The sequence below is a fragment of the Trachurus trachurus genome (genome assembly GCF_905171665.1).
Source record: "Trachurus trachurus genome assembly, chromosome: 21".
Lineage (NCBI taxonomy): Eukaryota > Metazoa > Chordata > Actinopteri > Carangiformes > Carangidae > Trachurus > Trachurus trachurus.
In genome coordinates, this window is record NC_139899.1 from 2,014,438 (window position 1) to 2,029,236 (window position 14,799).

Sequence of the window (14,799 nt, forward strand, 5' to 3'; positions counted from 1 at the left end):
TTCAATTCAAATTCAAAACATACTGCTTTACATAATGCAATGTTCAGAAAGTGGCATTGAAGGCACTTGAGAATTTCAGTTTGTTTGTGCGTTCATTTCCTCAGATACATTTCAGTTATATATTCCACCACATGTGAGACAAGGAGTCATCAACTCTTTTTTACTGAAATTACAGTTTATGATGACTGTAATAGTACTGAAGTGTTGTTTGAAGTAAATTCTATATGCATAAGTTTCACTCAAGCAAGCAGCTTGGTTCAAGTGCAAATTGAAACAGACAGTTTCTGATTTGATTGCACTGTGCAGAGATGATATTCACAGAAACTCCTTCCCTGCATGTTGATATGAAGTTACATCACTTTCCTGCATAAGCCACCTGTCTACGTTAATATGACACCAGGTGTAATTAATAGTACACAGATGTTACTGAGTGAATATAATACTTTTTATGAAATTTGACCTCAGTGTTTTTGGTAACTTGTTTCATAGGCAGGTGTTGTGTGTGTGCTTGTATATGTGGGTGTGAGTGTGTGAGCATGTGTAATTCTGAAATTAGTGTTGAAACTGTATTCATGTATGTATTCATGTAAAATATTATTGTTACTTGAATTGCATGTTTTTAACATGGACCCCAGGAAGAGTAGCTGTTGCAGTTGTAACAGCTAATGGGGATCCAAATAAACAAATAAACAAATACATGTTTATGAGTTTGTACTTGTTAAACACTTGTATAAAGTATTAAATGAAATCACTAGGCAACGGAAGACGGTATTTTTGTGTGTTTCATGCACACGCACACACACGCAGACCTGTTGTAAGTGCCAGCGTTAATGTACTGTAGTGAGATGCAAATGATGTTTGCGAAGTTTGTGTTAGTCATGTGTTTAGTCACCACCATTAAGCTTTGCTTTCTGCTCTGTGGGGATGGAGATGAGATTTCACAGTTAACTAAATCATTGGAAGTGCAGTTCTGAGGCAAACTGTGTGAAACAAGAGGAACCGTTGCACTTTTCTTCAGTGCTGTCAAAGTCTGGAAAAGCAACGTTTGAACGTGTCTAATAGATCTACAGGAAACAGATTCTACACTTATTTGAATATTTAAAGCAGAAGTGAGTGATCCGGTCGTTTTCGCTAATGCTGCGTTCCAGGCAGGCTTTTGAAATCGTAAATTACAGCTTCAAGTCACAACTTACGACTTTGTAGCGTTCCAGGCAACCCACTCGTGTTTTTCCGACCTGTTTTACCGGTGAAAGTCACTATAACGGCCACTCGTAACTTCCGACCGGTGAACTCGTACCAGATCGAACTGGTACCACTTCACGGTCGGAAAAATACGAGTTTCCTTGAACGCACCATAACAGTCCTCGTCGCTACGTCACCACATTCACGGCGTTCCTTGGCTGCACACACAGCCCTGCATGCCGTTCTCTCTCCTCATTGGATAAAAACTGTAGGATACGATAAATGTTTTCTCTTCGGCTCAGAGCAGAGCAGAGGGACTGACAGACCCGTGTTTCAGTCCAAACACTCTATGTAAGTGATTGCTGTCGGAAGATATAACTATTTAAGACTTATATTAACACAAATATATCACTCACTTCTGCTTTAATAGTGTTATTATACTTGCTGATATCACCCCTGCTGTGGTTTTTGTGTTTCTTGGTTTTTTTTGGGGGGGGGGGTTTAGACCCTTTTTCTAATGTCCAGGACTTAGACCGGTTAACCTTTTTATGTTTTCTGTGTCTGCAATTACTGTAGATCAAGTTCCTCCTAAACCTTGACATATACTGTATCTTCTGGATCTATGAGAATATAAGTTGATAAAATATATGAAATACCTATTGTATTTATTTTCTAAATATACATGTCTTAAAAATATGTATGATTAATAGAAATAGAGTGTATAAGAAAGAACATTCTGTGAACATAATATTCCAATTTCCAACATGTTTCATATAGCCTATCATTTCTACTGTAGATTTATATGTGAGTGTATGCATGTGTGTGTATACTTACTCACACACATTTTATATCAGAAAATAACTAGGGATGAAAGTGTAACTCTTCACTTTTTAGTTCTAAAATTTCTTTTGACCTCATCTGTGACATTGAAGATTTGTAGTATTCTTTTAAATTTTTCAAGGCTGGAGCTCCGAGTTAATTACCGTATAGAGAAAATTCTTCATCTATTTTTAAAAGTACAATAACACTTTTGTGAATTAATTCAATCTGGAATTTGAACATTTCTGGTATTTAGGAGGTAATAAGGGTCACATTGACCTTCAAAGATGATAACTTTTAAAATTGCCTTTATATATTTTTTTATTTCTAACCCAGCAGGTGAGATCTGAGTGTTTAACTCTGAATAATGAAGTCAGAGAATGAAGTGTGAACAGTGTGGTGGCCGATAAGGAGACACATAGTTAGTTTCCACAACTGTGTGGCTTTAGTAAATCTCCACTGTGGCTTACAGTTGGCAAGCTGAAGTCTGGTCTGTTCTTTCTGTTGGCTCGGGCTGCCTCGTGTTTTCGATTTGATATAGGTTAACTTCTTTGGTTCCAGTCCACCTGGAAAAAGCACACAATGAAACTTATCTTAGATGTTTTCTGATCAGTCAGAGTTCATTCTCCCTCCTGCTCAGAAGAGGAACCAGAGCGTGCAGACGGGAGAACCAACTGATACTGACAGACTGACCTCTGACGCCTTCAGAGAAAGTAAGATTATCACTCTGAACTGAGAGTGGCAGGAGATGTGAGTGACACTAAAGAAGCAGCGGCTGTCATCTTGAAAGATGACAAATTTATAATTCAGCCGGGGTTTAGTTCTCAGATATGGAGTGACAATTTAGGCTGCTTAAATCAAACAGCAAAAAGTCTTCAGTGTTTGTCAGAAGAGAAGTCCCTCCGGAGACAAAATATTTAAATATGCATTTGACTACAAGAGCTCTCAGTCTGATGCAAGGTTAGCAATCTGTCTGTGGCTCCCGAGGGGCTTCAGTGTCTGTCAAACTCTTTTCCAAAGTAACCCAGCAACTTAGCTATGTGTGACCATTAGCTAAACCCATCCATATGCTGAGGCAAAACAAATAAACAAAGGAGAGGGATGGATTAGACAGGGTGCTCTAACTGTCATTGTTAGCATGGCCGGCCAGCTAGCTGTCAGAATAAAAACTGATGATAACGATGTTATCACAGTGTCTATAGAAAAGTTGGAAAAACTAATAAAAAAGAATGATCTTATCAGTCAAATTCATCTTTAACTTTTTAGTGTGTTTTCTCTGATGCCTACTAAACTAAACTAAACTAAAACTAAACTGTACAAAAAACAGCAGCTGCACTTAACTTATAGCAGTAACAGGACCAGGGGGCTAACATCTGCCATCACAATGTTATCATGTGTGTGTTATTAACACAACATTAACATTGCATTAAACATAAATCATGGTTATCATGAATATTAGAAAATAAGCCTTCAGTGTGTTGTGTTTTTCCAGTGCACAGGAGATGATTCTGGAGACCAGTATAAGTGAGTAGGCTAAATGTTACCAGCTAGCTGAAATCTGAATCTAATCACCGTTACATTGGCAAACACAGAGATTAATCCTTATTAAAGAGGTTTAGTAATAGTAAAACATTACCACTACCACACATTTCAGGTGCAAAAATGACTCATGGTGCCAGTTGCACTTCTGAGTAAGACTGAAAATAGGTCAGTTAAGAAAATAATTTTAAAAAACTTTTATTGAGTGAGACACAGCAGCAGCTTTTTAAAGTGTATATGTCATTACAGCATAAAGTTCCTGTGGTCTGCAAATGAAAATACATTATGTGTCCCAATAAAACATGAGTCTTTGAAAGCCACCAAAACGCTATTGCTACTGAGTGCTACATCTGAGCTCTGTACCCACAGATGGTCATCTGTCTCCACAGTCTGAGTTAATGATTGTGATGCCTTAATCTATATAAATGTACCATTTAAGTATGTTATCTCTTCAGCAACAGCACTTTAAGAGCTGTGATGTGGTTCTTGTTACACTTGGATATTTTTTTAATGAATGAAAGTTGATGTAAAGGGATAAGTATTGATTAGCAATCTAGTGGTGTTAAACAATGTTGATCTCACCAATGCACAGCCAAGCAGATGGCATTCATTAAAGGGATAGTTCAACATTTTGGCAAATTGGCCCATTGCCATAATCCCTACAGTTTTAGGAGTAGGTTTGTTACCTTTAATTGACGATGCAAGCTATTTTTAGAACAGCGGAGCAGAGCTGTGAGCTGCTCAGAGCTACGCTATGGAGGCTAATGGGATTCCTTGGTTTCTCTCATCAAACTCATCAAATACACAATCCAACAACTCCAAAACACTCTGGTGGACAAGTTGTGACCTGCACATTCACCACGTTATGAGATAATAACAGAACGTTACAAGACAGAGTTGTTTTCGAGGTAAATTCACGCAAAAACGCTGATGCGGGTTCCCATCAGGAGCAGTTTTTCAGCAAGCAGTCTCGGCATTTGCCTCGAAAACAACTCCCATCTTGTAACGTTCCGTTATTATCTCATAGCGTGGTGAATGTGCAGGTCACAACTTGTCCATCAGAGTGGAGTTGTTGGATTATGTATTTGATGAGTTTGATGAGGGAAACCCCAAGGAAATCCCATTAGCCTCCGTAGCATAGCTCTGAGCAGCTCACGGCTCTGCTCTGCCGTTCTAAAAATAGCTTGCACCGACAATTAAAGGTAACGAACCTACTCCTAAACTTATAGGGATATGGCAATGGGCCAATTTGCCAAAATGTTGAACTATCCCTTTAAGATGAAACTTGCTGACAAGGAAACTTCATAGAGAAAAGTCTCTATAGCACTGGAAGGAGGAACTCCTACAAGCATCATTGCTACTGCTGCAGTTGAAAAGTCATGGGGCCTTCGTGTCTTTACTGTACCTTGCAGTGGTCTGGGGAGCCTGCTCTGGGTATCACACACACTGGCAGAGGTCACAATGGGTTCAGACTGGGGTTGGATGGGCTGGAGGAAGGCCACAGTGGGGAAAGGCACTGACTGGATATGGGTCACGGAGGAGTCGGACAGGGAGTTTGCCACCCCTGCGTGGCTGCTGTCCTTAAAGCTCGTGGGTATTCTCCACCGGGGTAACGGGGAAGGAGACACGTCCTCACTGGAGGAGCCGGGGACACTGGGAGGACTGAGGGACTGTTCTGGGGTTGATGAGGATTTGGGGAGGAGGTGCAGGATGGAGGAGAAGAAGGAACAGGATTCAGGAAGGGGGATGGTCCCGATCCCACTGTCCAACGTTCGCATCTTGCAGCCGGAGCCTGCGGCACAAGGAGAACAGTTGAAGTGGCTCAGGGTAGAGGGAGGAAGAGGGAGCACAACAGGAATGAAACAACAGGGTAACCATGGTTGAAGTGGCACTAAAGACACCTTTGATTGTCATCCTTTTATATCCCCAGGACTGTAACTGCAGCTCCAGTGTCTCTGGACTTAAAACAGTGAAAGAGCCGACACTATCAAATGAGAGCAGTGGTGACGGAGGCGCTCTGCAGCATCATGACATGGTTTCCATCATATCTCTTTGCTATTCCTTCCACATTAACTTCACTCTGTTTGAGCTCTAAGCTGTTCATTTTACTGTTGTGCTTTGGTCATTTTAATGCAGACATGCAACAGATGGTTAGTCTTGTTTTTTTTGTGTTTTTTTTTTTTTGTTCACCCACTCTCCATGGATTCCCATTAAAAGCCAAGTTGAAAAATGGTGGTTCAGAACAATCTAATTACATGTTAAGTGTGAATCAGGGTAATTACTTTTTTGTGCTAATTACACCACAGAGAATGACTCAGCCAATGCAAATCAAGCCCACTTAAACCACTGCTTTGTGTCACAAATGTTATTTAATGGGTGCGTGACTGCTGGCATGCACATACTCTCAACATGAAATGCATGTAATGGCATGTGAGATGAAATTCAAATACACCGCAGTCTTGTGTATTTTGTTTTCAATATATAAATCCTAACTGTGAGACAAACCCACCAATCTCTATTTTAAATCGTTATTTTTTAAAGAAAACAAGGATGAAGCTTTGCACATTTCTAATATGCAGTGTTTGTAACATTGTTTGTATCAGCTGTTGTCGCGCAGGCTTATGTTTTAATATGTAGCCTTTAGCATGAACCTGTAGGCAATCATACGCTGGAGAGAAGGCAGCAGCTGCTCCCCCTTTATTAATTAAAGTGTGCACACAGGAGACTTCACTCCGCTCTTCTGGGTTTTCCTACAAGCTCATTTTTCTTCACTTCTGTTCTCATTCCATTTTTAAGCCAGAATGCCCAAATTAATTGAGTTCTTTGAATCTGTTTCATTACAAGTCACACTGTGCTAAAAGAGTTTTAAAAATATGGAAGAGGTAAAAGTATTACAAATAGGCTACAGTTTGATACTAGGCCTACTTGTTGCCAATTTGCCATGAAAATAACTTGTGTAATGCAGTTGCATGTATCATTCAGCTTTAACCGGACACTGTTCTAAACAGCATTGAAACATCTGAACAGCTTTATTTGGAGAACGTCTTAGAGCTCGGGCCTGGCAGCTTCACTAACATCTATGACGGATGTCTGTGCAGCTTCTGAGTGTCAAAAATGGTCTTTGAGTATCTACACCGGTTAGTTAAGCACCACTCGAGGTGAAAACCAACCTGGTCCTGTTGTAAACAAGAACAGATAATTTAACTGGCAAGACATAGAACAGAGACTTTATTGATTAGTTTGGTCTGTAGTTGGAAGTTAACAAGAACAACTGTGACACAGTCTTCCCTGGAAAGGCAGACTCACTAAGGCTGAGAATTGATTGGTCTCAACAAGCTTTTCACATGGAGATTGAGGTTGTTGTGCTCGTCACATCTTCTCTCTGTTGAACCGAAGCTCAGTCAATCAACTCCATGATGTCAGAAGACATATTTAATATCTTAAAACATGGCATTGTATGTGAATGAGAATAATGTGTTGAATATGTTCAAGTCCTACTTGTTTGCTACAAGATACAACCCATAATAGACCTCCCAGTAGCAGGGGCCAAATGATCAACATGTGCTTATCACTGTGACATGGACATAGTTTGGTTATGTTTAGGCACAACAAGAACTTGGTTAGGTTAAAGGGATAGTTCAACATTTTGGCAAATTGGCCCATTGCCATAATCCTATGAAGTTTTAGGAGTAGGTTTGTTACCTTTTATTGATGGTGCAAGCTACTTTTAGAACAGCGGAGCCGCGAACATACGAGACAGAGTTGTTTTCAAGGTAAATTTTTGCAAAACCGCTGATGCGCGTTCCCGTTGGGGCAGTTTTTCAGCAAGCAGTCTCTGCATTTGCCTCAAAAACAACTCTGTCTCGTAACGTTCTGTTATTATCTCATAGCGTGGTGAATGTGCAGGTCACAACTTGTCCACCAGAGCATTTTGGAGTTGTTGGATTGTGTATTTGATGAGTTTGATGAGGGAAACCAAGAAATCCCATGAGCCTCCGTAGCGTAGCTCTGAGCAGCTCATGGCTCTGCTCTACCAATCTAAAAATAGCTTGCACCGATGATTAAAGGTAAAAAAAAAAAAAAAAACCTACTCCTAAAACTACAGGGATTATGGCAATGGGCCAGTTTGCCAAAATGTTGAACTATCCCTTTAAGTAACTGATCATGGTTTGCACTGAAATTAGCAGGTCCACCTTTAATTAAACAGGAGCACCTTTATGGTCATTGTTACAATAATATTCAGTTCCGTTGGTTTGTCCTTATGGCAGATGTTTGACTTAGACGGACAAACAGAACAAAGTGGTCTCCTTGCTTTTGTTACTTGTCATTATCTTGTTTTTTTTTACCAGTAACCCCATCAGCCCACAATTGTTCTCTAGAAGGAAAACATGACATGCAATTTACTAAGGTCTCTATGCTTTGGAAGTAAACACGGGCAGAGTGGCCATGGGGGCAACTGACTTCAATCCCACTGGACTGTCAAAGCCTCCATAAAGGTTTTACTGGCTCTATCAGTCTCTTTATCTGCTCGTCTCATTTCATTGGGCTTTGTAGCACCTTGCTGTCCACCCGGTTACTTCTCTTTTTAAACTTCATCTCTTTTCTGTTTCCTCCTGCCGTCCACACTAATTTTCAAGAAATAATTTTATTGAAACCACCATTTTAAAATGGAGACATCACAATGTGGACATGTCCAGCACATGTGAAGAGAGGGAAAAACAGTAGCAGCTCAAAGGCTGTAGATGTGGCAGATGTAGCTTAGAACCTTTACTTTGAATTGATCTGAAAAAGATGAAATCAAAGACAGACTAATTGTGATGGCCCGGAGCCTTGGGCCTTTTTGTGTTTGTTTGTGTACAGGTCCTGGGCTGGGAGAAGCAAGGCTGATGTTATATCAGCTAACTGGAAAGACGTTCCTACAGTAGTCTTTCGATTTAAAGGTAGGGTCGGAGATCCTGAAAAACGGTTCTAGGAGGCCACATTTTGAAAATACACAATACCGCTAGCTTTTCATTCATATGAAATAAAACACCTAACATCACAATAAACCACCCAGCAGGTAGATTACCACCTACCAGACTGAGGTGTGGTACATTGGACTCTGATTGCGCACATCATTAGTGCAGTAGAGCGGTACAGAGGAGGGAGGAACAGAGACGGCAGCTTGATTGACACATCACAATCCAATTGCTGCGTTCACAAAGATTGGATACTGTTTTTACAGCATTGTCTGTCCCACAGGGGACTGACTCTTTTCATTTTTGTGAAAAAGCATTTAATTAATTGGTTGTAATTGGAGTGTGAAGAGGATTTCAAACAATTTAGTAAAAAATTCTCCAGAATAGGATCTCCAACCCAACCTTTAACTGCCCCGTCTTGTTGCCAATGTGCTGCTGCCAATGATCTGTAGGCTGGACACTACAGCCCACACCATGCTCTACATGCTCTGTTCTTTTGTGTTTAGTTTTCACACACCGAACATTTTAAACCATACAGAACATCCATGCACTTCCATACACCTACAATCCAAAGATCCACCCTCCATTAACATTATGGTCGTCTTTTGATTTGATAAATCTAACTGTGTTTGTGCTTCAACTCTGTGTACGCCTCCCTTCTTTGTTCCTAAACAAAGGTTTAGATGCAGTTTCTGGGTGTTATGTGAAACCACATAAAACTGCTCTGTCAACATTATATGAGGCCCAACAAGTTAGTGTGTGAATGGCATAATTCAGCTCACAGCTGAAGGCAAAGTTAATTCACTCAGTTGTGGTTTGGGTGAGCGTGCTTAGCTGGAGCGCTGCTGAAATTTAATGAGGTGATTAACCCCCGAGGGCAGGCGTCCTTCCATATCAAACATGCTTGATATTTGCAGCACCCTGCTGATGGTGTCAATCTGACCAATAACATTTCAGCAGGGTCTGTCACCAACCCTCTACCTGAGCGATGTGGAGAGTTTTATAAGTGGCTATTTTTAATATAGTGAGTGAATGCAGTGAAATAACAACCGAATAAAGTTTGACTAGACATTTCACCCTCCTCTCTCTCTCTCTCTCTCTCTCTCTCTCTCTCTCTCTCTCTCCATGTAACTCAATTGCCACTCATTGTCTTGCCTATCTATATGTGTGGGTTGGAGTGAGCCACAGAGATCAGATCTGTAGCGGTAAGTTGCCCCAAGTCCTTGGAGCTGGAGTGTTTTGACACATGTAGGATACTTTCTGCTCCAGAGGTGGATTGGACCCAATCCAGAATGAACAGGTGCAAAACACAAGTGACATCCATTTCATATAGACCCAAGGTTGCTGTAATGTCTGAACCATCTATCGACAAACCTAATTCTAACAACAATGTTGCCTGACAAAATGATCAAACACATAAATGAAAACATAAGTACTTTTTCAGGCTTTTCTCAGCTTTTTATCAGTCATCAAATTTGGAGAAATAGGATGACATGAGGCCACAGCTGCTAAGGTAAAGACCAGGTGAGCGGCAGGGTAATCAAAGACAGATTCATTAATATTGTGTCTCTCAACTTCCAGCTCAATATAGAAAACAATCATCCTAAATGTCTGACTCTCTGCACTACCTAATTAATGCAACGCCTCCTCTAATTGTTTGGGCCGAAACCCAGCAATTCTTAACAGAGCTTTTATTGCTTTGCTGCGCTACGTTTCGATCTGCTATTTAGTGTAGCAGTTACTCTCCTCTCACTGCTTATTCCTCCTTTAGCAATAATGACACATGTAATGAAAGTAGTTATGGAGGTGAGGCTCAGTGTAGAGGAAGGGCTTCTTCGCTTCCCCACAAGAAAAAACTAAACTCTAAATCCAGACACAATGTGCTAAATTGCACCTCCCTAACAGAAGCTACTTGTGCCAGCGACTCAGAAGCACTGGAAATATGATATGATATGATTGGTCAGTCAGTCTGTCAGTCAGGGACAGTCCAGATTATAGGGCTGTCCAATTGTTACAGTCAAGTACTTATGTTTGATTGACTACTGAAACCTGTTCTTCAGTCAGTGGTGCAGTATTTCCCTCTTATTTTATAGCCATATGGTTACGAGAGTTTGATGAAAGATGGCGGCGCGTCCCTTTTTGTGCATTTTTGTGTGTTTTTTTAATGCGTTTTGTGTACACATACCCACACAAACTGGTGCTACAGTCGGCAGGAGCTGCTCGACATTGGTTTTAAATACAAAATGTTACAGCTTATTGTCTGTCTTGTTTCTATGTGGCTGCACTTTAAGGTCTTAGCTTTTAATCTAATTGTGCTGTTGTGCAGTGACAAAATAAAAATTCTTCTGAAATGAAAGAGTAGTATTCACAGACACAGGCGGGTGCATAGAGCACACACACACACTATCAGTTAAACACAAGCAAAGTATGTTGAAAATCCCTTTAGATGTTGGGATCAGTCAGGTGGGAGATTACAACGCTGCCTTGAAAAGTCGGAGCTTCTTTGTATGTGTGTTGTATAAGGTCATGTTGTGTGATGGACGTCTCCTGAGGCTTTTGCAGAGAAGCTTGTTTTTTTTTTTTTTAACTACCTGGTAAATCATTCACAGCGTTTCCACTCATCTTCTAAATTCGTCACCACAGCTTCATAACACATTTGTGATTTTTTTTCACACTTCTTGTCATTTAAAAATCTAACATTTCTTCTATTAGTGCCTTTACTTCACCACAGGACTGTGCTCACTCATTAGGGACAACATGTAATTAACTGACCACAAATAAAATCTGAGTGTGTGCAACACTCCATTATAATATGCTTACTGTAGATGCAAGTGTGCCTGATCGGTTTATTGAATTTGACACTCAAAACACTCTCATGAACAATTAAGATATTAAAGCAGAAGTAAGCGATATTTTTGTGTTAATATAAGTCTTAAATAGTTATATCTTCCGACAGCAATCACTTACACAGAGTGTTTGGTCTGAAACACGGGTCTGTCAGTCACTCTGCTCTGCTCTGAGCCGAGGAGAAAACTTTTCTCGTATCCTACAAGTTTTATCCAATGAGGAGAGAGAACGGCATGCAGGGCTGTGTGTGCAGCCAAGGGATGCGCCTGAATGTGGTGACGTAGTGACGAGGACGGGGGCTGCTAACTCCGTCGGCTGACAAGACGTTATGGTACGTTCAAGGCAGCCCGTAACTCGTGTTTTTCCGACCCGTGAACTGGTACGAGTTCACGGGTCGGAAGTTACGAGTGGCCGTTATAGTGACTTTCACAGGTAAAACAGGTCGGAAAAACACGTGTAGGTTGCCTGGAACGCTACAAAGTCGTAAGTCGTGACTTGAAGCTGTAATTTACGGTTTCAAAAGCCTGCCTGGAACGCAGCATTAGCCAAAACAACCGGATCACTTACTTCTGCTTTAAATACAAACCCCGCTGAACCATGCACCTGTCTGACTGTTTGTCATCCAAACACTGCAGCAAATTGGACTAATCAGTAACTGAAGAGGGAAGTATGTGTATCTTGTGACAACAACAAGGAGCGACTGTCCATTAACAACAACAGTCGCCTCCAAAAGAGGTTGATTGTAAATGCGTCTGATTTCTCCGTTATATAGGCTCAGTGTAACAAACAGTCTGGTGTGTCAGGTTCAGAGCAGTCCGAGGATCACCAGGATCATTAGAGTGGACCCTCTGGGCACCGTGAACATCTCTGTGAACTTTGGCTCCAATCCGTCACGTTGAGACAAATGAAAAGTCTCACTGAAAAAGTGCAAAGCTGCTGACGGCACCAGACATAACACCAGGGAACCACCAAAGCCAGCAGGAGTCATCTTCAGCACTAAGTCGAGTAGCTGTTCATGTCAATGCCAATCAATCTAATAGTTATTGTGATATTTTAATCTGGACCAACCAGGTGGCCAGCATACTCATCACAATGACTGAGAGACACTGTCATCCTCTAGAACATTGCATTGGATATTTAAACAGTCAAACTGCTCTTTGTCACTATCTGTAGCAGCAGCTGGTGGTAAGAGAATGGATTTACTATTGGGAAACTATGTTAAAATTTCAACTCCATGCTCACCCAGCACTGTGATCATTTCCAATAACAACACTGTGATCCATATACAAAAACAGTTGAAGCATTATGGGCCTATCATTACCACTGCTACTTTCAAGACCTGGTTAGGAGGGAGCTCGGGCTCTTATTTGGATGAATATATCCATCCTGATTGGATGAAAGCTGTACATGCAAATTCTCAGAGAATGGATCTGTGAAGATGAGCAGTCACACTCACGTACAATATCTCCATTACAGGGCAAACTCTGAGTGAAATACAACTGGAATGACATGACTCCTATTTGCCCGGATTCAAATTGCCAATCATAACACAATACAGAAATGCAAAAGTAAACAAATAAAATGAGCATAGAAATGGACAAAAAGCACACACCGACAACCTGGGCATTTTGCATGTTTTCTGACTGCTCATGGCATATTCATCATATTTATAACTTACACATATTTGTCATATTTGGTCTTCACTTCTGTCTGCAAACTGTAAAATGGTAAACACAAATAGAACCTTGAAAGGAGACAGTTAATATTGCTATGAAGTACCTGTTTTACAGGTACTGTGATGTTCAAGAGGGACTATTTATACCATTGGTCACTGTCAGCACTTATGAACTATGCGGTGCAATAGAAATGTATAAAAACCTGACCTATTACTGCGTCCTGGCTGGGGCTTTTCACAGTGGATCCATTTTCTCCATCAGCCCTCCGGCTCATCATCTGCATCTGTGTGTTTTTGTACGGGGACAAAAAAGGAAGTAATATACATAAGTATGGTATTTCATATGCAAACAGGTACAGTTTCAGTGTTTGGTTCTGGGTTTTATCCACAGGCCCCTTATCATCTAGTGGTAGCAAGACAAGCGTATAACACATTTTCACACTTGCAATGTACACTTGTGCTCAGGGTCTCTCCATCTCACTATACACATGTTTCACTGTCAAAGTAGAACAAATCAGACTATTTTTTGGAAGGAATACATGGACAGCAATGGTATATGTAAAAGTCTTTAAATAAAGGTTAGTAATGATGAAATGCTGTGTAAGAGGCTTTGAGGGACATTTGGTGAAATTACTCTTAAGTACATTTCATTTGTTAAAACACAGTCCAGTGGTGCAGCAGCTGTCTCTATGACCCGACAGACAAGTCACACACAGTGGATGGCAAACAACTGTCACAACTGTACTACATTCACATCTGTATTTTTTCATGAGGATTTGTGAAATAGCTCAATGTTTGACGATATTTCTAGATATTTCTAATGACTAAAACATTATTTCATCATTAATTTGCTCAACCCCCCCATGTCCAGTCTCTCTCTCTCTCTGTCTCTCTCTTGGTTTCTCCCTTTACATTGCCAACGAACCCTTCTCTCATGGTCAGCCTAACTAAAAGCAACAACGCATACATGTTTATTTGAATATAGAGTGGAGAGGTGAGATCTAATTACAAGTAGACACTCAGCACACATGTGGAGATGCATTTTAATGTCAGGTGATGGGTAATGGGCTTTAGAACTGTCCACTGGTAATCAGATTACCAAAGATAAATGTTATGCTCAGTCTAATTGGGGGCCTTCAAGTCAAAGTCCAATACAGAAAGTAAAAGACTCAGATAACTCTTCCATGACTCACTTCTGTGACTCACATTTGAAAGTGGACATTTTTAAGATTCCACAACCAGAGCACACTAACACCATGTTTCAATATCAGAAACAGGTGAAAACAGTGATTAAAGACGAGATGCAGAGAGCTTCAGGGTATATACATGTATTGTATATCAAAGCAGCCAGGGAAATTCCCACACTGCTGTTGCCTGTGCAGCAGGCTTATCTACAGGGGGCAGGATTGTAGGATCACTAGATCAACCAACAAAAAAAAGTTGAACAGTTGAGCAGCATTGTTACTTTTTGATGGCCAATTATTTACGTAGATGCTGGCACACATTCTTGTTCAATCACTTTGTAATGAGAACTTTTTTTTTCTTCCGTCCGCAACATGATCCTGAAGAAAGTCAAAGTCTTTCTCACTGTCAATTGTAAATTGACTGAATGTTATAGCTTCAAGTTTCTGGATCTGTTGATCAAACTGAACTTACTTCATTGTACTTCATGTCTCACTAGTTAAGACCAACTACACAACTTTCTATACAGACATTTTTGCATTGAGAAATACAAGGTACATACCAATAAAATAACTTGTATATTGAGGATTGATTTGA

The 14,799-nt window shown here is 40.5% G+C and overlaps 1 protein-coding gene across 1 annotated transcript in view; it reads right to left on the minus strand.

Moving 5' to 3' along the window:
* LOC311004966 (nck-associated protein 5-like) overlaps positions 1 to 14,799 on the minus strand; it is a 65,593-nt gene that overhangs the window by 1,837 nt on the left and 48,957 nt on the right. The window contains exons 10-12 of the mRNA XM_083997211.1: positions 13,229 to 13,304; positions 4,946 to 5,332; positions 2,472 to 2,567 (exon numbers count right to left, since the gene is read on the minus strand). Coding sequence (XP_083853337.1) covers positions 2,472 to 2,567; positions 4,946 to 5,332; positions 13,229 to 13,304 — 559 coding nt within the window. The remainder of the gene's footprint in view (positions 1 to 2,471; positions 2,568 to 4,945; positions 5,333 to 13,228; positions 13,305 to 14,799) is intronic.